At 44.3% G+C, this 26,383-nt stretch overlaps 1 protein-coding gene across 3 annotated transcripts in view; it reads right to left on the minus strand.

The window, feature by feature from the left end:
- Positions 1 to 25,809, minus strand: part of BTBD10 (BTB domain containing 10) — a 50,001-nt gene extending 24,192 nt beyond the window's left edge. Inside the window, exons 1-2 of one of the 3 annotated variants that reach the window (XM_026651415.1) lie at positions 25,724 to 25,802; positions 9,183 to 9,339 (exon numbers count right to left, since the gene is read on the minus strand). In XM_026651415.1, the coding sequence (XP_026507200.1) occupies positions 9,183 to 9,283 (101 nt within the window). In that variant the 5' untranslated portion in view covers positions 9,284 to 9,339; positions 25,724 to 25,802. Of the gene's footprint in view, positions 1 to 9,182; positions 9,340 to 25,719 lie in introns of all 3 variants that reach the window. The other 2 variants (XM_026651418.1, XM_026651417.1) reach the window with 2 other exon arrangements.
- Positions 25,810 to 26,383: the final 574 nt, after the last annotated feature.

Here is a 26,383-nt window from a genome sequence, read left to right on the forward strand (position 1 = left end):
GTAAAGGAAACAAGACAATACGGTTTTACTACCAGGGGCAAGAGAATAGCTTGCAGCATTCCAGACCTCTTGAAGGATTTCAAGAATATGGATTTAGAACAATAAAAAAAAGGGACTTACAATAGTCAAGGTGGAAAGCTACAAAGAGTTGAAGAAAGATTTCTGCTCATACAGGTTCAAAAATCTAGATCAATGGGGTTCCCTTTGCTGTTCTAATTTGTCAGGTAAGCATCTATCTATCACTGGCTTCCAATACTTTTTCTCCCTCTCAGACCTATGCCCTCTACAAGCTGGCTTCCATACCTTGTTCGGGTAGTCTTTTGCCATATTTTAAGATGTCATTGGTCTCATTATGAAGCTGTCAACTGATAGGAAACACAGGTGCAACTGTACTCAAATTCCTTCAGCCGCAGGCTCATGATGCTGTAATTGCAGGACTCTTGTTTCACCCTCCTGCAATGGAGTAAGCCCAAGTTCGGAGTCTCTTCCCCCTCCCAGGGCAAACAAAAGGGCGTCTTACAGCAACACCCATGCAAGGGACAGTAAGCTACAACTCCTTTTTGCTTGGTTTCAGGTGAACACATGCCTTCTCCTAGCACCCCAAAGAGTAGTCAACATTAAGAGATCAGGCTCCAGATCCCTCTCGCTTCTCAGGCCAGGTGGTGTATTCCACAAGATGTCCCAAAGGTATGATTCAGAAGTCCATCTCTACTTAGGGCTCCCACAAATAACTCTTCCAAAGCACCCACTACACTTCTTGGTGGTGCCACAAGTTTTTCCCTCACCGAGACCAGTACTCTAAAGAGCCTTCTGACCTGGGACCCTGGAGCACCCACAGAACCTTTAGTGGTTCCCCACCCCTAGTTCAGGGCAGTATCCCACACCAAGGATGGAGTACCACCATATTACTCAGAGCTTCAGATCCACTTCACTTCAAAATACTGTCAACGGAGGTCCCTACGAAGGAGATTTTTCAAGTAGTGAGGAATATTTTCTGGAGGTGGATTTACACAGAAACCCTATCTTCAGTGGGTCAGGTTATCCAGCATTCTGCACCATCCTCCATGAAAGGATGCTTGTTGTCTTTCTTTGTACTTTGGCTCCTCCTCTGTTTCCCAATCCAATCACTAAGTAAGTGTCCAAAAAAGGAAGAACTCAAGATGTAAGGACTTCCCACCCAGAGGAAGAGGAAGTCTCTTAGGGCAGGTCTATGCTACAGATTTACTTCAGTACAACTACATCACTCAGGGATATGAATAATCCACATCCCTGAGCGACATACCGACTTAGTTGCCGGTGCAGACAGCACAATGTTGGCGAGACAGCTTCTCCCACCAACATGGATTACCATCTGTCACAGAGGTGGATTAACTATGCCAATGGGAGAGCTCTTTCCCGTAAGCATAGAGTCTTCATTAAAGTGCTAGTGGTGCAGCTGTGCTAATGCAGTGTTTTAAGTGTAGACATGCCCTTACTCCCCAGAAGGACCAGACCTCAGACATTTCAATTCTGACAACCTAGGTTGAAGCAAAGGCCCAAACCTTAATAAGCCCATTACTAACACTCCAGCGACTGATAGGAACTGCCGGAACAAAGATTCACAGAAGGACAGGAAAGAATACTTTCTTAACAAGACTTAAAGGATTAACTCTTTCCCCTCCTATGAACTCGAAGATAGAGACATGGAAGCATCTAGATCCTTATTTTTCCATCTCTCCTACTTATGACAAGCTCTACAACATCCTCTCAGATACAACAGAACAGCGGCAGTCCTCCCCAAAGATTGACCCAATGGTCGGTCAATCTGAGAAATGTTCTCCTCTTTTCCAGTAAGAGACCAGAGTTTGCCTCTCAAAACCTGAGGCCAGAGAACTGAAGTCTACCTTAAGAAAACAGCATGAATTGTCACTTACATTTTCATATGCACATCAATGCTTTCTCCTTGTGTGTTTCCTCTGAAAGCAAAATGGATTCAGTACCTCTTCAGAAACCTGGAAATTCAATCCTGACTGCCTAGAAAGTTTTTAAAAACAGCACCTCACATTTGCCTTACAATGCTGCCAGGGACTCAGTTTAAGATCCTGAATCTGGTAGTGGTATGCATCATTAGGGCCAGCCACTTCCAGCAGAGATCATGAACTGCTGACTCAACATCCATTTTGTGGCCCTTTTCTTTGAAGGGATACCCTGGGACAGAACATGAAAGACATGGCTGATCCTAATACGTTTCTTTCTTCAGATAAGCCAAAAAAACTGGGACCTCCTTGGCTAAATCTTCTAGGAACTGACTTTCCTGGATTTCATCCAGGCTCCAGTTTTCCAGATATCTCAAGGCCAACTTCCAAAGTAATATATCTGTCACACATATAGGCGGCACGCAAGCTGATTTTCAGTGGCACTCACACTGCCGGGATCCTGGCCACCGGTCCGGGGGACTCTGCATTTTAATTTAATTTTAAAATGAAGCTTCTTAAATATTTTAAAAACCTTGTTTACTTTATATACAACAATAGTTTAGTTATATATTATAGACTTGTAGAAAGATACCTTCTAAAAACATTAAAATTTATCACTGGCACACAAAACCTTAAATTAGAGTGAATAAATGAAGACTCGGCACACCACTTTTGAAAGGTTGCCGACCCCTGCTGTATCCTATCCATAACAAACAAATGGCTACATTTAATTTCAATTTTTTTTTTTTCATACTCTTCAGTGGGTCCTCTCTTCTTTCTCTTTCCAAAACCTAGTTCTGTCCTCTTACTCATCTTCCAAAAGATGCAGAAACCTCATGTTCCTCAGAGTCTATCCTATCTACAGTCAGCAGAAGATCGGTGCCAAATTATCCAGTCCTAGACCTTAAGGGGCTAAGTCACTTCACCCATGACAAAAAATATGAAGTATAATCCCTCTGATCCAGGGTAGTTTGGGCAAATTTCAAATGTCTACATATTAGAAGATGCGCACCTTCACATATATATTCTAGAATACACTCAGAGGTCTTTGTTTTGCCCATGGGAAGGGTCATTTCCAATACTCCTCCCTCTCGTTTTGGTCTCGTCTCAGCACAGTGAGTATATTGAAAGACTTTAGTTGTTGTGACAGCAGCTCATAGGGAAAGCAACATTCAGGCAACCCCTTCTTTGGAAGTATGGTCAGTCTGGGATTTATGATAGACATGGATAAGAGCTCTCTGCACATCCATTCCCCCCAGCATTATGACCAGATCTACAGTAGATGCACTTTGCTGGTATAGGTATGCTAGACTGGCAATGCACATCTAGTGTGTATGCAGTTTATACCAGTAAAACTTCATTTTGCTGGCATAGTTTATTCCAGGCTCCGTCCCCTACTGAAACAAGCAGAAGTGAAGTTTTGCCAGTCTGAACTGTGTCCACTGTAGGGGCTTTTGCTGGCACAATCATGTCCATCAAAAAATCAGCCCTCATTACATCCATGAGACAGCTTTCGCTGGCAAAAGTTTGTAGGATAGACTGGCCTCTCTCTCATTTGGTAGCCCATTTCAAGACAACAAAAGGGAAGGTTCAGTCACATCAAGAATGCCTACAGTAGTTTACAAGACCACCACCTTCAGATCCTCTCATCCAACAGTATTGGACATTCTCTGCTTTGAGACTGCTGTAGATATACTAACTGGTTCAGTACTGAGAGACTTCATTTCAGAACACTTCTTCACTCATTCATCCTTAGAGACCGCAACAGTTCCATCTATCATCGCATCATGTCAGGGAATTGTTAGGCTGCTTGATTCCTCACAGCACAATTTCTATTGATGTTATTCACTATGGGTTCGTCATGGAGTCCAGTCTAAATGCTCTGTGTGCAACCTGAACAACCTCTCAGCCCAAGATTTATGAGCTAGACAAGTTTAAAAGTGGCACAGACTGGATCTGCAAATTGTTGATCTGTTGGTAAGTCAGCAGCACTACCAAAGCCATACATCTGGTAGAGACACTCAATATCCAGGTCAACTGGCTCAGAACTGATTCACATAGCAAATGTGATCTGGCCCAATCAGTATTTTTAAGAATCTACAGCCACTGACGGGTTCCAAAATTTGACCTGTTTGCTGCTTAAACAATATTCCTGGGGGAATTCTACTCACAATATTTTAAAATTCTGCATATTTTACTCATGAAAATAATACAATACAATCAAGCCAGTTTTAATTATTTTGGTAATTTGTTTAAAAATACCTGTCAGTAAGTATGTCTGTAACAATACAGACATACACACACACACACAAACAAACACATTTCCTGAATCTTTTTTGGACAAATAGATTCCTTACTAGGCATATTAATACAGAACTTTGAGTAATAATTAATTTAAACTACAATACAGAAATGTATTTCCTGCATCCTTCAAAAGCAGTGCAAAGACTTGGGGGGAGTCAGGAGTAACAGAGAAGCTGAGGGAGAGGGAAGTAATTGCTGGGAAAGAGCCTGAGTGTTAACTTGGAGAATTGTTGGGTTGTGGGTGGGAGATTGTTAGGAAGCCTTCCCCATGCAGACCCTGGCTGACCCCTAGCCTCTCACAGTCAGGCACATCTGCCCCTGTCCCCATGTGTCCCTGCACCCCACTCAGACACCCCTCTTCCCCCATTCACACGTCTCTGCACCCCTCCTCCCCATCCCCATGTGTCCCTGCACTCTCACTCAGCCAGCCCCCTCCCCTCATGTGTCCCTGCACCCACCTACCCCATCCGGCCCTATGCCCCACACTCAGCAACTACCTCCCTATGGGGGCCTGCACCCCTCCTCTGCCAATTCCCATGTGTCCCTGCACATCCATTGAGCTCCATCCCAAAATGTCCCCCCAACTAGCCCTTCTGAACTCCAGTCTTTAACTCCTCAGCAGCTCCATGTGCCCCATGCTGTCTGTCCCCCCATATCCCATGCCTCCTGACTTGGCCCCACAGACAGGGCACTGTGAGGAATGCAGCCTCTTCTCTTCCCTATCTGCAGCTGGGGCTGCTCCCACCTGGGAGCTGCTGCTCTCTGTTCTGGCATCACAGTGGCCCCCTGGTGGGCAAAAGACATAACTGCAGCACTTCTTAGCAGAATGTATTTTCTACTGAGAAAAAGAATTCTGTGCAGCACATGAATTCTGCTCGTGTGCAGTGGCGCAGAATTCCCCCAGAAGTAAAACAAGCCAGAGCTCTACAACAGGGTAAAGAAGGCAGCAACTCATCCTGTAGATGCCTTGTCCATAGGATGGGCAAGAGTCTGAATATCTATTTCCCCTTTTCCATATATACCAAGTCTTTCAAGTTACAAGAGAGAGACAGGGCACTCAATATCCCTCATGCCTTCTCTGAGGTCTCGGTATCCCAACTTCCTGCCCCTAACCAAACAGCCTCAACTTGTCCTTCCAATTGCTTCTTCCTTCCATTTCCGGACTCAGTACTGCAGCCCAGAACACAACAACTTTCTGTGGCATCCTTGATTAGCAAACCCTAGTGAATAAAAGAGTTGTCAAATTCATCCACCCCACTATCCAGTAGGCACCCAATCACTTTCAAAGCCTACCTTGGTGTGACATACTGTACCCCAAAGTAGAATCCTACAACCCCCATATTCATCATTCATATATGGTTGTGATATTTCACACAAAGCATGCCATGTAAGATATCATATGAAAAGTCATGTTCTGCTGAAACCCATTGTTCTGTCAAAATATGTATATCATTAGCATGTATGAAGTTATGAGACGTTGCTGTACGGTTGTCATTTAAATATGTTGTAAGTTTGGGAGTCATTCACCACTAGTTCTCCAGTGACAGCAAAGCGGTGATCCACACCCAGGAGGGTGTTAAAAGACCATTAATCAAAAAGGGAGTTGTAAGCAAGGGATTCACAATTCTGTAAGAGAATTGTGCAAGCATCACACAATGGGTAATGGCTCAAATGTGACTCAAAGCCCACCAGGACATGTCTGGGCTAGTGTTTTCCAGACACATGGAATGAGGATATAAAATAGGGGACATTGGCATCATGCTTTTACCTTTCTCCTCCCCCACTGATGCTGGAAGCAACAAGAATGCTAGGAAGACAAAGACTTGAACTGAGGAGACTGGTCCCAGACTTAATGGGGAAGCCTGTGTATTAAGGACTGTAAACTACCTGCAACATCCAGTGGGGTGAGAAAAACTGTTTAATCCAAATAATACCTAGTCTAATAAGGTTTAAGATTTAGACTGCGCGCTTACCTTTTATTTTCTTTGGTAACTATCTCTGACCTTTTGTGCCTACCACTACTTAAAGTTTATCTTGTTGTAGTTAATAAATGTGTTTTTATATTTTATCTAAAATAGTGTGTTTTGGTTGAAGTGCTTGGGAATTCTCAGTTCAGTTGACAAAGGCTAGCATGTGTCCTCTCCACATCAAGGGAGAGGAAGACTGGGTAATGAACTTATACTGGTCAGGCTTCTGACCAGGGACAGACAGTATATTCTGGGGGTGCAAGGCTGGGGGCGTGGGAGATTTGCTGGTGCCTTTCTCTGTGTGATTCGTGAATGGCTCAGGGAGCATTCATGCAATTTAGCTGGGGCTCCACATGCTGTTGTGCTAAGTGATAACAGAGGTGGCTGGGTTTGCTGCTTGCCACTAGCAAAGCAGGATGAAGACAGTTCAGGATGAAGAGTTAAGGGGGCACAGCAGTACCCCAGTACCTGGTTGTACCCCAGGGATCCTGTCACACTGGACAACTCCAAAAAAAAATTAAATTACATTAGATAAACATCACACAAGATAGTCACAATTACCTCACGCTCTTCTGGCAGGATTGCAATCTGGGTGTCCATAAAGCACCATGAAATGTCTACTCTTAAGGCAGGGGTGGGCAAACTACGGCCCGGGGGCCACATCCAGCCCTTCAGACATTTTAATTTGGCCCTCAAGCTCCTGCCAGGGAGTGGGATCCGGGGCTTGCCCCGCTCTGCGCGGCTCCCAGAAGCAGCGGCATGTTAGCTTGATGAGAGTTAACACGAGTAGGTCTTGTCAAGCTGGGAATCATACCCTCAGCTTGAAGTGTAGATGTACCCTGCAATGAGCTACCACAACTGAATACTGAGCTCAGAGCGGGAACACACAGGCATTAACTTCACTTATGGTACTGAAACATTTCAGATCTGGGTTCTACCTGTAGGCTTTTTATTTTTATATTTTAAACTTGAGCAAAATCTGTTCAGCCATTTTCTTTTTACACTCTCTCTGTGTTCAGAAAAGAACCCAACAACATTCCCGACATGCCATTTGCTGCATTTAGCAAGGCACAAAGTGAATGAGACAGAATTCTGAAGTAGCCCTTGTCCGATTATCAACCTTGTGCAGGGCAATTTGCAAATAGTTCCAGATCATACAGTCTCTTTTTTAAACCTAGCAAATTGCATAAAAACTGTATCAAAAATGCTAAGGTTGCTTGGTTACACACTCAAATCAGGAAATGCCAGTTTGTGCATGCAACCTTAACTTTACTCCCTTGTTCAGATGGATTAGAATACAGTCTAGTTACATTACTACCACGTGCAATTTCTCAAAACATTTTTTCCCTACCATGATGTAAAGTATATTCTATAAAGTATAACATGAATGAGACTGGGGTACGCAATCCTCATAACAAGCTAGTGCCTTGTGAGTGAAGGCCTTAAGTTTGTGTCCTAAAAAGCATTTTTCTACCACCACTAGCTCTATGCAGATTTTAGGTTCTTCTTTTGCAAAGATCATCCAGTAAGTTAAGAGCCATACTGAATAGACTGGTCACCTAAAAATACTAATTCTATTCTTTAGCTCAGCTTTTGGACGGAGCACAATTTGTTTTCTAGTAATTCAGTCCTTTGCCCTTACACACTACTTTTCATATATTTCAATGTCTCAATATGGCAAAGATACAGACTTTTTTCAATGTAAGTTATTTCTTGTCAGCTGAAACAATCAAGTCAATTTCTTGTTCAAAGTTTCCCCAAAGCTGCCTATATTATCCAATGGTCAAATGTTAGTTTGAATGCTTTCCCTTCAAAATGTATATTAGAATATTTTTGGCATATTATACAGATCTAGAACCTGTAGAGCACTTAGCACTACCAAGTTATTTATCTTTAAGAGAAAACATTTATTTGCTTGAACTTACTTTAATTTATGCTTCATTTTAGAAACATTAGTGCTCAATAATATTAATTCAACTGTTTTACCAGATGCATATTTGGCTGAAAAACAATTATGCCAATTGCATGTCTTCCATATCTCCTAATGTAATATTAAACTTTATATTGTAAATTTAAGTTCTTTGATACAGCAATATCCTGTTACTGAGGGAGGAAGGTTTAGCAATTATAAAGGGAATATAACAATCTGGTCTTATGAATTGTATTTCTAGCTCAACTGTTGAATCACTGTGTGACTTGATAATCATTTAACAACTGAGTGCATCAGTTTCTCCACCTGTAAAATGGATAGTCTAACACTTACCTAGCTGAGCAGAATGTTGTGAGGTGTAATTAATGTTTAATAACGGCTCAAATCCTTGAACAGACATATATGTGAAGAGAAACTTTGCTAGAAAAATGTTTGCAACTTAAGCTATTGTCTCGTTTAGCTTCTATTCTGAATACAACAGCTGAAAAATAAATTTACTCCCTAAGCTGTCTTCAAATTGAGTATTTACAAAGCATCTCAACTTGAAAAAAGCTGTATTTAGGTAAAGAACTTATTTAGCAGTCAAAAGCAAGCAAGTTTGCTAAGCAAACAAAGAGCCATAAAGAGTGAAACTCATATAAGCAAATATTAATTCATCCCCATGAGCAAGCTGCAATTACCCCAAGTGTGCTGTTTAACAATGCCAGCTCACTGAAATGATTACCAGGGAATAAACTGTCTGGTATCCATCCCAACTATTCAGGTATCCACGTCACAAGCTACCAACTAAGTGAATTCATTTAATTTGGAGAAGGCTAAGAAATGAACAAATACAAGTGAAGATTAGGAAGACTGATAATTGTTTCAATAAAACTAATTCTTTCAAGTGACATTTTTAACTAGAGTTGTGTTAAAAAGAGAAGAACTCCCACATTCATGACAGGACTTGCCACAACCAAATACGGTTGTCTTTATAATGAGACTTACTGTAGCTCTGAGATGCGATAGATTGTATATGGCACCTACCTTGAATGTTTACAAAGCTTACGGGGTCTATTATGCAATTTCCGATCCCAATTCTCTGGATCACTGGAGTTACTGTCATAAGGATGAGGCCGTCCTGCCATCCCACTGCAAGCTTCCTCACACTATTGCTCTGAAAAGCACACATGCAGCACTCAACCTACATTAAAAGAGCAGTGTCGATCTTTAACAATGCCATACAGAAAGAAAGATGAAGAATTCAAAGTGCTCTTTGTTAGTTTATATTAATGAATACAGTATATTCTAGTTTTTATATTCTTCAGTATCCATGGTGCAAAACAGAGCTTATATGTCCTACCTGGCCTGCTGATACTGACACTAAAATTGTGTTTTCATTATAAGAAGTGTAATCCTATATACTTTAGTAAATAACTTTAAATTTGATTTAATTTATTCCACTGTGTGCAGACAAAAGGTTATTAATTAGATGTTACACTTTTCAATATAATTTTAACTACATAAAGTTAAATAATTCAGAAACAAACCATTTGTCTACTACAGGAATCCTTGAATAGGAATAGATTTGGATTTTCTTAGGTATAAAATGTTATCGTCTAACAGTGAACGAACAGTTAACTGTTCATCCAGTTGAAACAGAATTAAAAGCACCAACTTTATAGTTAGCAAATAGTGACATTATAGCCTACGCTCAAAATCCCATCAGAAAGAATTATTTAAATGTTAAATAAATGAAAAATCCTATAAATTCTAGAACAGACAAAAGAATTAGATGTGAATATCTTAAAATGAAGACTTTGCAAACCTGCATGCTTAAATTGTTTCTCAAACTGAGAAATGGTTTTGTACGTGACTCATCCATTAAGAGTATTTTTAGGTAAAACATTAAACTTATGACTGATAAAAGACACAGTCAATACAAAACAAGTGACATAAAACAAGCTACATCTGGAGTAGACAATACATTCTAGAGAGATTTGCAAAGTTTTCCAACCAATCAAGTAATTCTTCACCATTAGAAGAAGGACATGCTTTACTGATCACGTATGCAGTTAACATAATTTACTTCTTGTCTTCATAAGATATGGAAAGCCTAGAGAAAATTATTTCAGAAAGAATCTGCTACATTGGTTTGGCCAGATTAAGCTGAATATTCTGTGATCTTGTCTTCCTCTGCCTTTTCACTGTTATTCAAGTTTCAGCTTTTATATATTTTAATAACGAAAAATTACTCTCAAAACTAATGAGAATGTTAAAAAGTTTCTATTGCCCAAGAAGAATTTAAAATGTCTTGTTGCTTGGAAAAACTTCCAATAAAGGCAAACAGTAAAACATAAGACTCCTGGACAGAGTTAATTAAGAATTTAGAAGACAGAATTCGGTTAGTGCAGAGGAATGAAAAAGCACAATCCATTTTTAAATTAATTTGTGAATTATGTTTTCTAATTTGTGATGTCCATTTCTAACAAATGAAAAGAACAAATAGTTCTAAAAATATTTACTGGAAAAATTATTTAATACATGTAAGATCATTTTTTTCAGCTAGCTGTTTAATTAGTCTGCACCATTATCAATACTTACATATAGGTGCTTAAGCGTTTAACTTCAATGGGACAACTCAAACACACCGTTAAGCACATGCATAAGCGTTTATAGATTGGGGTCTTAGTATCTTAAATGTTCAACAACTCCTCCATACATTTCTTCACCAAACATTCAGACTAACAAAAATCAATGGTTGGTGTGAAGAATGAGGGAGGGAGTTGTATGTAATTTTTAATATAAACATCATATGCCCTGATATTAACCTGCCTGAACACCAGAGGTTAAATCAAAGGATGCTGTGAAGGGGAAAAATCCACAGGAAACCAAACAATGGCAAAAACAAGGTTACTTAAAAGAACAAAGGGAAGGGAAAAAAAAAAAAAAAAAAAAAAAAACTGGCTTCAACCAGGCCAGAATGGCTTCTCCTTCCCACAGCTGAACCTAGGATCAAAGATGATCCTCAAACCTCATAGATGCTAGAAAAAGGAGGGATTGAGTGAGTAGCCAAAGGCTACCCAAGTTGTATCAGTGAAAGCTAACGGACTGACACATGCAAAGACAGGGAGCCTGCTGCCACAGGACAGGCTGTTTCTCCCTGACAGACAGTTAGCTGGGCTGAGGGGAACTTACAAAGCTGGCAAGGAAAGTTTAAGGTGTAAGCCCCATGTGTGCAGGGCCAGCTCTAGGTTTTTTGCCGCCCCAAGCAAAAAAAATGTTTGGCTGCCCCCCGACCCCAGCCAGGGCCGGCTCCAGGCACCAGCTTAACAAGCAGGTGCTTGGGGCGGCCAAGGGAGAGGGGCGGCACCTGCGACAATTCGGGGGCGGCAGGTCCCTCACTCCCTCTAGGAGCGAAGAACCTGCCGCTGAACTGCCGCCGCCGATCGCGGCTTTTTTTTTTTTTCCCCACAATTGCCGCCGCCGATCGCAGATTTTTTTTTTTTTGCTTGGGGCGGCAGAAATGCTGGAGCTGGCCCTGACCCCAGCCCTGGTCTACCTCCCTCCACCCCCACCCCCCCCCCGCCCCCGCCCTGGGGCCCCCCCCCCCCCCCCCCACAAGCGCCCCCCCACCCATCCCCTGCTGCCCCAGCCCTGGGCTCTCCCCAGTCAACTGCACCCTCCTTCTGCCCCAGCCCTGGGTCACTGGTAACTCGGTCCCAGGGCAGGTCATTCAGCAGGAATTTTAGATGTGCACAGAACACAGACAGGATTGGTTCCCATATGGTTACAGAACTCTAGTAAAGTGGAACAATTTTCAGCTTGTGTGACTGGAGGATATCTGGATGCATATTATAAGATTGTCCTCCATAAATGAGGAAAAGTTGAGGTGCCTTTATTATTCTTTTGTTCCACTCTTTGTTTCTATGGGGAATTTGCCAATGCAATATCACGGTCTTCCTTTTAAACAAGTAAAACTAAAAAAAAAAAAAAAAAATTGGCAATGGCTGTTGAAAATAGCAATTCCAGTCCTAATAACCACTGGGAAGCATTTCTTGCTCAATTTTATCCTGCTTTTTCTACAGCAAGTTACAGTGAATCAGTATATTTGATTTGGGAGAAATGAAGTAATAGCTGCCTAAATTGAGCTTGAACACTCCTGAATTTTGAGATGTTCAAATCTGGAAGGCAGGTGCTAGACTCCCTTTCTGAATATTAGCTAAGTCTGGAAAGGAAAAGTCAATTTCTGCTTCCATGGCTCAGAGGTGGAAATCCTCCTACGTGCCTGGTACTGTATCTAAAGCTGCCCAGGTCCAGAGCCTCCCCTCCCTTACTTTTCATTTTAAATTCTAGTGGGATCCACGTACCTCCCTTGGTAGGCTTCAGATAGAGAGGGGCACTGTCCATTTAGTCCACCCAATTCTTTCTTTGGGGGCTGCAAGGTGAGGTCAACACCAGTAATCCAGGCTGGGGACATCTTCTGAAGGGGATATCTGGGGCAAAGCCTTCTACTCCTTGGGCATACTTGTTCCCCATTCACAGTGCCACCCCGTTCTAGCAGTGAGCTCTCCATTCACAGCAAGCTGCAGCATGAGGTTTCAGCTACCATACTCCTTCCCCCTCCCTTTCCTGTTAATAGCAGCCAAGGGAATGCTGGGAAATGTAGTTCTTTCCCTGCTCCAGGGCTGGTTCTTTAGGCAGGGAGCTAAACAAGGAACTACAGCTCCCAGGCCCCCTGTTGGTTCTCAGCTCCCATGCTGGCTCCCTGCCAGCTGCCGCCCCTGCAAATGGGCTGCCCCAAGCACCTGCTTGCTTTGCTGGTGCCTAGAGCCACCCCTGCATGTGTGTAGGCCTACTGATTTTACCCTGTGCTGTACACACTTCATACCTTTGAGGAACAAATAAATAACGCTTTGTTTTGAAGACACTGTTTCTATATCACTGAAAACTTATGCTATCACAGGTTCTCAAATGGAAACCACTGCAGATCTCCAAACCAAGTTGTGCCTTCATGGTCATGAATCAGGGAGTTGAAGCCCAGAAATCCCATCTAAGAGTGGTTTGACTGCAGTTACACCCTGAGTGAGGTGCAGGAAGCCAGGCAAGTCACCTACGTGGTGCACTCAAGAGAGCTAAAGAGGCCTAAGGTGCAATTTGCCCTGTAGTCATAGCAGTTTGACTTTTGAAATTGTGGCTTTGTGAAACCAAGAAAATTATAACATATCCTACAAATCAACAAAACATCTCTGTATAGCACACAAAGCAAACATAGAAGCAAGAGTATTCAAGTTTTCGGTAGTAAAAAGCATTTTGACAGTATCAGTGTCAAACCAGGTTAAAGCAGCAGCTGAAACTGCTACCTCTCACAATTCACAATTAGATGTCAAGATAAACAAGTTAACGTGTGTCTGCCCAAAGAGGCAGGAAGGGGAAAAAAAAAAAAAAAACTTAAATTTGTCTATTAGGGCAGAGGTGGGCAAACTACGGCCCGCGGGACCGTCCTGCCCAGCCCTTGAGCTCCCGGCCCCTCCCCTGCTGTCCCTCCTCCCCCGCAGGCTCAGCTCACCATGCCGCCAGTGATCTGGGTGGCGGGGCTGCAAGCTCCTGCCAGGCAGCGCGGCTGCGAGAGCCACCAGCCTGCTCCGGTGCTCTAGACTGCGCAGTGGTGTGGCTGGCTCCGGCCAGGCGGCGCGGCTGCCAGTCCTGGTGCTCTGAGTGGCATGGTAAGGGGGCGGGGAACGGGGGGGTTGGATAAGGGGCAGAGAGTTCCAGGGGGCAGTCGGATAGACGTGGGAGCCCTGGGGGGCCTGCCAGGGGGCGGGGGTGTGGATAGGGGTCGGGGCAGTCAGGGGACAGGGAGCAGGGGAGGTTGGATAGGGGGTGGGGTTCTGTGGGGGCGGTTAGAGACGGGGAGTCCTGGGAGGGGGTGGTCAGAGGACAAGGAGCAGAGGGGGTTGGATGGGTCGGGGGTTCTGAGGGGAGCAGTCAGGGGGTGGGAAATGGGAGGGGGCGGATAGGGGATGGGGGCCAGGCTGTTTGGGGAGGCACAGCCTTCCCTAGCTGCCTCTCCATACAGTTTTGGAACCCCGATGTGGCCCTCAGGCCAAAAAGTTTGCCCACCCCTTTGTTAGGGGATGCTAAGTTACTGCAGCAGTAAAAGAGCCCTATGACTCATTTTATATGTTAACTGAAAATTTAGGTGGCCAAAACATGAAGTGTATGTGACAGTTTTATAACAAACCTAAAGTTATGTAGGTCATTACTGTATTTACCATTTATCAAAGAGCAATGTTTTTGGTGCTTAATAAAGGAACCTGCAATCTAGTTCAGACTCAGAAAAAAGTGGATAAGATACTGTGTGTTTCTGTATGAGCTGATGGTGAATTTAGTAGTAATCTAGAGCATTGTTTAATGTTAATTCATAGGTGCAGCATGCCATATATTTTCAGCCCCCAAATAGTATTTAATGAATAAAATATCTTTTTACATACCACATTTCACCTTGAATTGATACAAACTGTAAGCATCACTGATTCCATTATTAATGTGGGCTCACCTCTGGAATGATAAGCAGCAAGTTTAGCAATAATGTATCTGTGTAGTTTAGGACAGGAAGTAAAGAGTACTTTTTCCAGTTGAAACTACACAAGGAATTTAGGCAAGCAGGCAGAAGCGTAAATAGTCACACACACTAGAATTTGGCCAGAACACCAATACCCCTATTCATAGGTATTGTCTCCCCATCATTGCTGAAAGCCTGTCTCGTTTAGATCTGTTCTGAGCAGTGACATGGTGCTAAGAACACCTATACCCTATCCACTCTAGCACTCCTGCCATAACTACTGTTAATGTTGTTTTTCCAAATTACTTGCTCACTTTATACCCCATATTCTTTATGGAAATATGCTTATGATATGGATATGGCATAACAGATATATTTTATGCAAGATGGGGCTTATAAGGTATCATCGGAAAGGTTATAATTTACTGAATGTGATTATCCAATTTTTATGCATGTACCATTTCTGTATCTAAAGTTAGGAATATTGACTATGTATGGGTGTGTATTTGGGAGACACCCACCAGACAACAGCCTTTATGGGCCATTAGGAAGAAACAATAAGACTTTGAAGATACTAATCTCTCTCCTTCCTAAATGGCATTCTGGGACATTGTGGTGACACTAATAGGTCAGGTGGTCCTGTCACCACCTTGGACTTCTAGTAATTTTCCACTAAAAGGAGGGGGAGGTCAAGACTGGGAAACAAAAGATTCCCACCTTATGTAAATCTTATTTAAGGCTGGGGAGTAAATTGATCTTGGTTCACTCTTCACTGAATCCCCAACCAGTATGACTGCTGGAAACACCTAAGGAACAAGGACAAAGGGAAAGGGGGCAGAGTACTGAACCCAGGCTGGAAATGGGATCCATCTAGTCTGTGAATAAGATACCTGAAGATTTAAGCTGCAAGCAGGGTAGCTAACCTTCAAGAATTTCTGCAACCTGCCCCAAAAGCAACATTTAGGGTGAGAAATTCCTTCTTGAAACCAAGTCTTTTTAAGATCTTAAGCTTAATATGTGTGTTTTGTTTTATTTGCTTAGTAATCTGCTTTCTTCTGTTTGCTATCCCTTATAATCACTTAAAATTTACCTTTTATAGTTAAACTTATTTCTTGTTTATAACATAACCCAGTTTGTGCAATTCATATGGGGGGGAGGCAAGAAGCTGTGCATCTCTCTCTCCACATTGAGGGAGAGGGTGAATTTTTATGAGCTTGCACTGTGCAAACTTTTCTATACACGGCAAGACAATATTATTTTGGGTTTACTCCCCCAAAGGGGGTGTGCACTTGAGTGCTGGGCAATTTCCTAGCTGAATCTTCCCATAGAGAGCTGCTTGCAGACCATGTGTGATTCTACAGCTGGTGCGTCCCTACCTATGTGTGTGCTTCCAGAGGCCGAGAGCCTGATTCAGCAAAACAGGGAGGGGGAGCCCAGGCTAGTGGAGCAGGCGGGCTCAGTGAAACCCAAATACATCAGGTGGCATCCCGGACAGAGGGTGGGGGGGAATCTAACCCATCACAAGTATCAGGGGGTAGCCGTGTTAGTCTGTATCTACAAAAACAACAAGGAGTCTGGTGGCACCTTAAAGACTAACAGATTTATTTGAGCATGAGCTTCCGTGAGTAAAAACCTCACTTCTTCGGATGCATAGGCTATGCATCCGAAGAAGTGAGGTTTTTACTCACGAAAGCTCATGCTCAAATAAATCTGTTAGTCTTTAAGGTGCCACCAGACTCCTTGTTGTTTTTAACCCATCACAGGCTCCCTGGACTATTCTAGGCTATACCTACACTAGGAGAACTTTACAAGTATAGGTATACCAGTATACTTTACCAGCAAAGCGCTCTGAGCACATACAGAGAGAGAACAGCAAAACTGTGCTTTCTATGAGTATAGTAAATCTACATCACCCCCTGAGCAAAAGAAGCTATACCCATAAAAGCACAGATTTACCAGCCCAGTGCAACTGTGTCTACACTAGGGGCTTCTTATGGTACAGCTGTGTCGTCAGAGATCACACCTCTTCACACTCCTGACTGACATAGCCATGCCAGCAAATATCCTAGCCTTGGCACCTTACCCTCCAGTTCAAGCCAGCTGCCCTATCAAAATAAGTATGAAGCAGCTAATTTCAACTTTTTATAAAAATTAACATTTGAATATTAAACAGCTCTCAATTTAACTTTTACACTGGAAAGTGATGCAAAAGAGGCTAAACGGACTAAACTGCAGCTGAAGTGGCAGCCAAACTTCTGGAGGGAAAGGAGCAATTTAAAAATCTGCTTTTTCTCCTTCACTTTCCTCATCCTCCCTTACTTCTCTCACCGCGTTCATCTTTGTTCTCTCCATCAACATTCCCTCTCTCCCTTCATTTAATGTAACAGACACAGGAATTGTGAGTAAGTTTGAGATACTAGATCTGTGTACCACCGGGAGACAGTGTGCAGCTATGTCATCACCAAGAAGGCCCAACTTACCAGTGTCCCCAATCATACACACCTCTACCCCGATATAACGAGACCCGATATAACACAAATTCTGATATAACGCGGTAAAGCAGTGCTCCGGGGGGGGCGGGGCTGCGCACTCCGGCGGATCAAAGCAAGTTCAATATAACGCGGCTTCACCTGTAACGCGGTAAGATTTTTTGGCTCCCCGAGGACAGCGTTATATTGAGGTAGAGGTGTACTGTAACAAAATGTTTCAATGTAGCAGATAATAAATAAGCTCTTACACAGAAATTCTTCCCAGGATCCTGCATTGTCCTTAACTGGATGCTTCAGAGACAGGCAAAAACTCTACAATGCCTATGGCTTTACTATACCATGGGGAAAGTACTTACTTCCCAACCATAGTTAGCAAACAGGTGACATCCTAAATAATGAGGATTTGCACCACTGTATATTTTTTTTAAATCATAGCTAGTGTAAGTACAGATGCTATTTTTACTCATCTAAATTGCTTTTTGCATCAGCTTTTTTTGTTCAAGTTTATGCCAGTCCAAGTGACATTTTTCAGCTCTTACTGCTCTAATAAGACCAGGTCATATGAGAAATATATCAAAAGATTAAAAAGGTGTTGATACCACTGAGAGAAGCTGTGCGGTAGTCTGAACTGAATGAGAAAACATTTGCCAGTTGAGTAATAACTAATCTCGCTAACATTTCACTGAGGTAAATCCACTTTTACTGCAATTAGTCTCCCCGGTAACAAATAGGCTTGGGGAAAAACAACATTAAAAAAGATGACAGATTTCCACCTACACCAGGGATCATCTTCAATAAGAATCTGGGATGTGCACAAAAGATATACTTACAGCCGCATACACAGAGGGTCAGACATTGATATGGACCATTAGCCTTTAAGATGGTAAAATGAGTTCTGTCTTGCCACTGAATAATGTAAGTCCATAAGGGGAGGATCTCCTATTGCACTCTGTACCTCATTTGGCAAATCAGAACACCTTAGCCAGGATGGGTTTGCAGTTACTATGTTTGCCTCTGTTTTCACTGCAGTGTCAATGGCAACTTAAGTCTCTAGATGCCCTGGGTTTAGCTTCCTCAGGCAGTTGATAAAATAAGGGGGATAGTTTATCCTAGACATGGAAGACATAAATTAGCTAACAAACTGATAGTTGTATGCTCATTTGTTGTCTGACAGAATACTACATCTTATCTTGGCAATCTGGTTCGGTTTTTCATCTCTTGGGATCAGGAGAGGAGGAACAGATTTTCTTGACCCATCATGAGTTGTATGCACAACTGAGAAACTTGGGATTGGGTAAGAATATTTGAACCCCTTCTGTGTAACTTGTAACACTGGTCAGCTTTCAATTATGGGGAGGTACAGGCTCAGCAAGAAGTCCATAGTTGGTGCTTTCGTTCATTGGCTGGCTATTCTCACAGCCTCTTTCACTGGAGGTAACAGAAAGACTATTTCCACCTCTTCCCCCACCCTCCCATCACCACTAACTCCAGAGCCAGAGACTATCAGCCATTCTCAGATGTTCCTGGAAACTCATGAAATATGAGATGGAGAGACTGACATTAGGACCACAGAATTGCCTGGAGTTAAAGATAACAGTGGCAGTAGGCGCTCGGCAGTAAGTTTATAAAAAGCTTATACTAAGCAGTGGTCCCCAAACTGTGGGGGCACACCCCCTAGGAGGGCACAGAGGAATGTTCGGGGGGCACAGCAGCTATGCTCTGTCCCCAGCTCCACTCCGACCATGACCCCTGGTCCCCACTGCAGCACCAGCCCCACTCCCAACCACAGGTTTGCTCCCGACCATAGGCAACAGCCCTGCTCGGGGAGGGGGAGGAGAAGGACCAGGTAAGGGAGGGGAATATGACCAAAAAAGTTTGGGGACCACTGATCTAAGCTCTTGAGCTTCCACTTCAAAGCTAAGTGAACCTGAAGGGTTAAGGCAAAGATGTCTGCTGAGACGATGCAGCCACTTTTCTCCAATATATAAATCTAACAGGATGGACTCTTCTCAGCTTTTTTGAGAGAATCTATCTTTGGTCTTTTGGATTCCAGGCATTGAGCCCACATCTCCCAATAGGGCCAGAGGACTAGTCATCTGTATAGCAGAGCCACCCCATTGTAAAGCAGAGGGATTCCACATATGGCCTTTTAAGTGCTTACAGCATCACCTGAACTGAAAGAGTTGATAGCTCTCCAAAGGAAAGCAGCACAGGCTAAACCTCAGACTCCATGCTGAATAGCAATGAAGTTGATTCCAGGGACTAGAATCCACCTCTCCAAGGTGTGGTATACTTGACACATTGAAGGGAGAGGCAGGAGAAGATTTCCCGTTTTGTGCCACAAAGGAAAAAAACTAACCCAGTAAAAATGGCAGCTGACAGACTTAACTCCCAATAGCAACTCTCTCTGTTGCCTGGTCCTAGGGGAAAAAAAGAAAAGGAAAAAAGAAAAAAAAGGAGTGGAAGTATCAGAATTTTCAGTGCAACAAACCGACTCTTTGGCACCTGGGAGCTGGATGTAATGCTATCAATCCTCCCTGAGGCACTGATGCTGAAGCACTGAGATGCCGGATACAGATGCACTGAAACCCAATGCAGCAGACAAAGGTCTCCAAAACCAGATGGAGCGGATGCTAGAAGGCCTCTAACATAGAGAAGTGCCTGGCATGGAAGATGATGCAGCACCATGCTGGCTGTAATGGGGTGGCCATTTAATGAGCACCCCCTCATATCCAGGGGTCACTTTGCAGGCCCCCTGCCACTATTAGCCCCCCTCATGTGAGCCCCTTAATTGCTGCACACAGATTTTCATGTAGATATTAAATCAGGCCCAGGCAAGGGTGTTAACAAAAACGCCTCAACAATCCTCAGGGTCCCAAAATAAAAGTCCATCACCACTCTACAGTCCATACTTTGCTCTGGTGTCTTCTTTCTCAGCCAGAGCTCTTCTTCTGTCCTAGTCTGTTCTCACAGCCCATCCTCCCAGCTCTTCCTATCTGGAGCCTACCTTGCTACGCCCCCAAACTTCTAGGGTCAAACTCCATCTCAATTTCCCCACAGGAGCCTCCTGCTCCCTGTGCTTCTCTGTCACAGCTCCCTTGGTCTCAGGTCTTCCATGCAGGAGCTATTCATACACTCTGCAGTTTCTCCACAATTTTCTGAGCTTTCCACTGCTCTTTATAGGGCAATCACTGTGATCTCTGCAAGGTGTGGCTGATTCTGTAATCAGGGATGGCTAGCACCGGGCCTCCAGTGGCACACTAATCTGTTACACTGGCTATGACATCAAATTGAGTTGTGAGACACATGGCTCCATTTCTTCAACTCGAAATAAACACTGTGCCAGCAAATAATCCTCTAAAGGTTCAACAGGTCTTTCCACATTGACACTGAAGCCAGTGTTGAGCTTGACAGAGCAGACATCTTCCAACTCTAGGTGCCAGATTTTGGGGAATGCAACTATGAGATTGAAGAGTTCTTTGGTGGTAGCTTAGCCTCAGTATCAAATGTAAGTGATAAGTCCTTGGATATCAAGCTTTTTCTGGCAAGGAAGTCTGCTGGATGCCTGTTCCTGATTCAGCAGATAGGGGCCAGGTACTGCACATTGACTGCTCCAGTTGATCAGTAAGAGGACAATATTTAATTAGCCAACAGGTGGAATTTAAGGCTAATACCCCAAGCCCTACACGTATGATTGGTAAAAATCTAATACAGAGAAAGCAGAGTAGGTACAGAAAACTCATCTGTTGCAGACACAGTACCCTCAGAGGAATACATCTTAAAGCTGAACAACAGACTCACAATAGCACAAGGAAGTCTCACTGGAGCCTGGAAAATGGAATGCCCAATGGGGCCAAAATTTTGACAAAAGTCACACTATTAAATATTCCAAATTTCTAAGTCAAAATACTAAACTTCCAAAAAGGGACAGTCAGTCAATTTGCTGCTCACTGCCTACAGTCGGCGGAAGAATATGAATAGCAGTTGAACTGCACTCCTTTATATATCCTTAGCTGGGATGAGATGAGGAGATCAGCAGGTGTGCTTACAGTCCCAATGACATCTGCTTTGTAAGACGTTCCAAGTGAGCATTTGCCATTGGCGCGCGCACACATCCTACCCCACCTGCTGTGAAGATCCATGTCTGTTGAATAAATTTGCTGTAGACTTAAGTACACATCTACTATATAAAAGCAACTTTATGTGGCTGTATATCAATCATAATTACTTATAAAATGTTACTAAATTGACACTGATCAAAGCCTAATTGATAAACATCCCTTGCAATACAGCATTAACTAACATTAGGTTAGGTGAGATGCAAGTAATTCAGAACTTAAAATAGCAGCCATGTACTCTACAGTGATGTTAAGAAAACTTCCCCTCATGAATAAACATTAGGTGGCAGTTGAGTGAAACTGACAACATTCTCACCTGTGTAACAGCAGATGTAGAAGAACAGTCGTAAGTTTCACTTTATTGCTACTGCAGGAGTCATGGAAAAGAAGTGTCTAGTCTCACAACAGCACACACCTAAAAACTTGTCCTCCTACTTTTCAAAGGACATCAATAGATCAGCTCAGTGAAATTCAGTCACTCAGCCTGCTCCTATTGATTTCAATGGAAGCGGGGGTGGGCTCATCCTACATGAAAGCAAAATCTTGCCTGCTACTGCAGGACCAAATGGAATAGCAATTCACAGGTTAATCACTCATCTCCAAACATATATGCAGGGCTAGAAGTCAAAAGGCCAGTCACAGCTATCAACAGTTCAACTGCCTCAATAAGCGAGAATACCATTCCAGCAGAACCATAATTAGCTCAATACTACTCAACACCAGTGACAAAAGGATCATGGCATAAACTTAGGACTCACTGCCCAAGAGCCAGGAAGGGTTTATAAAGGAGGAAGTTTCAGCAATCAAAGAGCTAATGGGTATTTCTACACAGCAAAGAAAAGCCTGCGGCTGGCCCATGCCAGACAACTCTGGCTCGCAGGGCTCAGACTGCAGGGCTGTTTCATTTCTGCATAGACAGCCAGGTTCAGGCTGAAGCCCAGGCTCCAGGACACTTGTGGGGTGGGAGAGTCCCATAGCTCAGGCTCCAGCCTGAGCCCAGAAGTCTACACAGCAATGGAACAGCCCCTGAGCCTAAGCTGGCTGGCACGGGCCAGCCACAGGTTTTTCTTTGCTGTGTAGACATACACATGAGGCTTTGGGCAAAAGCTTTAGCTGTGTGGATGGAAGAAAATGTCCAGTCTTAGAGATGCCATACAGGGGAAAACTGCTAGATTTAGACAGCCTGGATATGTCGGAGTGGAAAGAGAATAAGTCAGAGATGAAACCAAGACTGCAGTCCTGAGTAGAAGAGATGGCAGCTGTGGACAACAACGGCACTAAGAAAGGGGAGAGATGTTTAGAGAAAACAGTTCAGTTTTGGCTACACTGTCAGGTTGAACTGAGAGATGTATATACCATCATTGTTTGCGATGTTACCGTAGCTTGTTGGTCCTAGGATATGAGACACACAAGGTGGACTAGGCTCGAATGCTTGTCCATTCCACCAAGAGAAGTTAGTCCAATAAAAGACATTACCTCACCTACCTTGTCTCTCTCAGGCTAGGTCTACACTACCCGCCTGAATCGGCGGGTAGAAATCGACCTCTCGGGGATTGATTTATCGCGTCCCGTTGGGAGGCGACAATCGATCCCCGAATCGACACTCTTACTCCACCAGCGAAGGTGGGAGTAAGCGCCGTCGACAGGAAGCCGCAGAGGTGGATTTTGCCACCGTCCCTACAGCGGGGTAAGTCGGCTGCGATACGTCGAATTCAGCTACACTATTCGCGTAGCTGAATTTGCATATCTTAAATCGACCCCCACCCGTAGTGAAGACGTAGCCTCAGATGCATATACATAAGGTGATGTAGAAAGATTTAGTCTAGCTAGAAGGAGGCAGGTCTGAAGTAGCAACGAAGATCTGTAAATCTGCATAAAGATGATGACTAGAGCCTTGCTTTTGAATTAGATCATCCAGATATAATGTGTAGAGGGGCAAGAGGAATCCAAGAGCCTTGTAGTACCCCCACTGAATGTTGGAGCAGGGATGAGGAGTATCCTGTGAATGAAACATTGAAGAACAGTCTCAGGTAAGAGGAGAACCAGTAGAGGACAGAGCTATTACAAGCCAAAGGAAGGACAAGATTTTAAGAGCATGACTGATGTCAGAGTCAGTCAACAAATAAGAATGACAAAGATGGAGTACTTGTTTGTGAATTTTGGTGAGAACTAGTCAGATGAGTGTGTACAGGTAGATTTTGGCAAACCAGTAAAGTGCCTGAAACCACTATGTCTTATTGCTAAAAGCAGCCTAGTCAGCAGTCTCAGCTTAACCAAGGCAGGAAGGGAGGGGGTTTTGGGTGCCACAGAAAGGGCAGCTTGACCCCGCATCCTTCCTGATAAGAATTGTGTTGAAGTTGCTAATACATGCATTTTAGAAGAGCAGGATGTGCCTCAGGAATGTCTATTGGGGCCTCAGGGCTGCAAACTCTGGAAAAACCCACACCTGGTTAATCAATAATCAGAAGGAACCTCTTGCTTGACCATTGAAACTGCTTACTTAACAAGTTTTCTTTAAGGGACATGTCATTCTATTACTAATGTATAAATAAAGGTGAAAAGTTTGAGGTAGTTGGACTCTTTTCGACTCTTCCTCTGGATACATCTTGCGGTCCCCACCGGCAGATGGAAGATTTGGCCACCGGAAGCCGCTGTATCACTCAAGAGCCGCACTCAGCTTTGGTAATTATCAAGGGTTTGGGGTGTTTTACTAACCTGTTGCGGACGTAAGTGCTTGAGACTAAGTAAAGTTTAGCTTTAAGAGGACAACACAAGAGTGCTTTCAGTTTGTGACAGTCATCTATCGGTCGGAAGGCCGTGTCTCCCAATTTATTTCCTGACACCACCTCACACTGAGTAAAAGTTACCAAGAGCTTTGGGTTGAAAGAGCCCTGGGTAACAAGTGAAGTGGGCATTTCCCAAATTGGAAAGGGTCAAGGATGGAGTTGAAGGAAAAGAACTCCAGACAGCTGTTAGATGACATTCCATGATCTTAGAGATGAAATGGAGGAAGGAGATGAAGTGACAGCTGGAGAGGTGAGTGGGGTTGCGGGTGGGTTTTTATGCTATGTTGCTTGCAGCATTGGTGATCAACTGCATTTTACTCATCCCAAAACTTGCAAATGCATTTTGTCAAAGCAATTTTGTCAGAATACAACATTGTGCATTTCAGGTGCCAACACAGCATTACTAAGCGTATCTTTGAAAACAGACAGGCACTTCGGGGCAAGGAGGCACTCTCAATAGTTTCAGGAGGCTCAGTGGAAAAGCTGGAGTTGCTGAAGAAAACATCAGAACTAAGACTTCATCAAGGTAAGGCAAAGTTGCTGGTCAATCAGTACCTTCACCATTATGACAGTGGTTTTCAACCTGTAGTCTGTGGATCCCTGGGGTCCACAGACTATGTCTAAGATTTCCAAAGGGGTCCACACCTCCATTTGAAATTTAGGGGGCTGCAAATGAAAAAAAGGTTGAAAACCACTGTCTGATGGTACTACAATAGGATTTCAGATTACACTGTAAAACATTGACAAATTCAACATCACCAAAAACAAATCTCAAATCCAGAAGAATCAGGGACAGGCTACAGTCTTAACAACACCCCACCATCTCATTGTTTTTATCTAGCCACCCATTGAGAGTAGTTCATTTTGGTGTTGAGAGAGCGGCCCCAAAAGCTAAGTGCCCTGCTTTAAGTGATTGTACACAAAGGAATGTTTCACTGTTCACTAGTCATCACTGGGAGGAAGGGATATTAATTTCATAGGAACCTGCAGTACTGCCCTTTACAGTTTAATCACTGTTTTTAACTGACACACAACAGAACAGAGCTCCTTTCAATCCCCAACAGGAAATGCCATTCTGACACGTGACAGAAAACCTTCATTAACACTATTTATTAATAGCATCTCCAACCACTTCATTCAAAAGCTACTAGTATGACTAGTCAACCAAGAGCATCAGGAAACAAATCCACTGTCCATGTTCCCAGAAGGCAAGATATCAAATGTACACAGAGTACTAAGGAACGGTCATTTATAACGAAGTAGCACCTTATAGACAGTCACAGCAAACCTGCTACGGGGGGGGGAGTGCTTTAAAGGGCCCAAAGCAGGAAACTGAAGGGGGGGGTCATTTATCTACACCCCCGCCACCCCCAGCCCCAGAGACACCCCACTTGTGCGCCCCGCAGCCCTACCTGCTTCCCCACCCCTACAACCCCGAAGCCTCCGCTCCCCGCCTGAAACCTCCAGCCTCCTCCCCAACACAGCTCCGCTCCCCCTCGGCCCAGCTCCACAGCCCACTCGCGCCCCCACACAGCCCCTTTCGCCCCGCTCCGCCCCACAGCCATCCAGCCGCGCTCCCCATCCTGTCAGCCCCCGCCTGCCCTGGGGGCCCGGCCGATCTCTCACCTACCCCGCCAGGTTCCGGGACAACGGCCGCCTCGCTACCAGGCTCCTGCTGTACCTCCCAGGCCGCTCGGCCTCGGCTCGGCCGCTACAAGCTCCTCCTCTCGCGAGAGAGGAGGGAGGAAACGGGAAAGGGGTGAAATATCGCGAGGTTTGCGCCGAACGCCAGGTATCGTGCGGGGGAGTGTAGTGGGTTTGCTGCTTTCCAGGCACTGCCCAGGCGGAAGTGGGGGGGGGGGGTGGGGGCGCTGCCTGGTGAAACCGAAAGCGAGGGCGAAGCCCGGGTCGAGGCGCGTGTCTGTCGCCTGTGTGACGTTCGGTGCCCCAGGGTGCGGGCTGGGGAGCCGCGTGCGCCACCAGGAGGTCACCGGTCCCATGGTGACAGGGTGGTGCCCGGAGCCGCTCGCAGCAGGAGTGGGACAGGCCGGGGGAGGAGATGGGGGAAGTAGCGTGGGGGCGGTGCAGCCGCAAATGAGGGACGGAGGAGCGGGTGGGGGGAGATGGGGCTGCGAGAGCGGGACCTGGGTCGCCGCACAGAGGAGGTTTTCCGGGGGATTCGAGCAGGCGCGTGGACGGGGGGAGATTGACGGGCAGGAACTGACCCCTCGCCAGAGGTGCAGCAGGTTACAGACCGGGGGGGGGGGGGATGGACCCCAGCCCCCGGGGG

The sequence above is a fragment of the Terrapene carolina genome, unplaced genomic scaffold (genome assembly GCF_002925995.2).
Source record: "Terrapene carolina triunguis isolate 2854851 unplaced genomic scaffold, T_m_triunguis-2.0 Scaffold96, whole genome shotgun sequence".
Lineage (NCBI taxonomy): Eukaryota > Metazoa > Chordata > Testudines > Emydidae > Terrapene > Terrapene triunguis.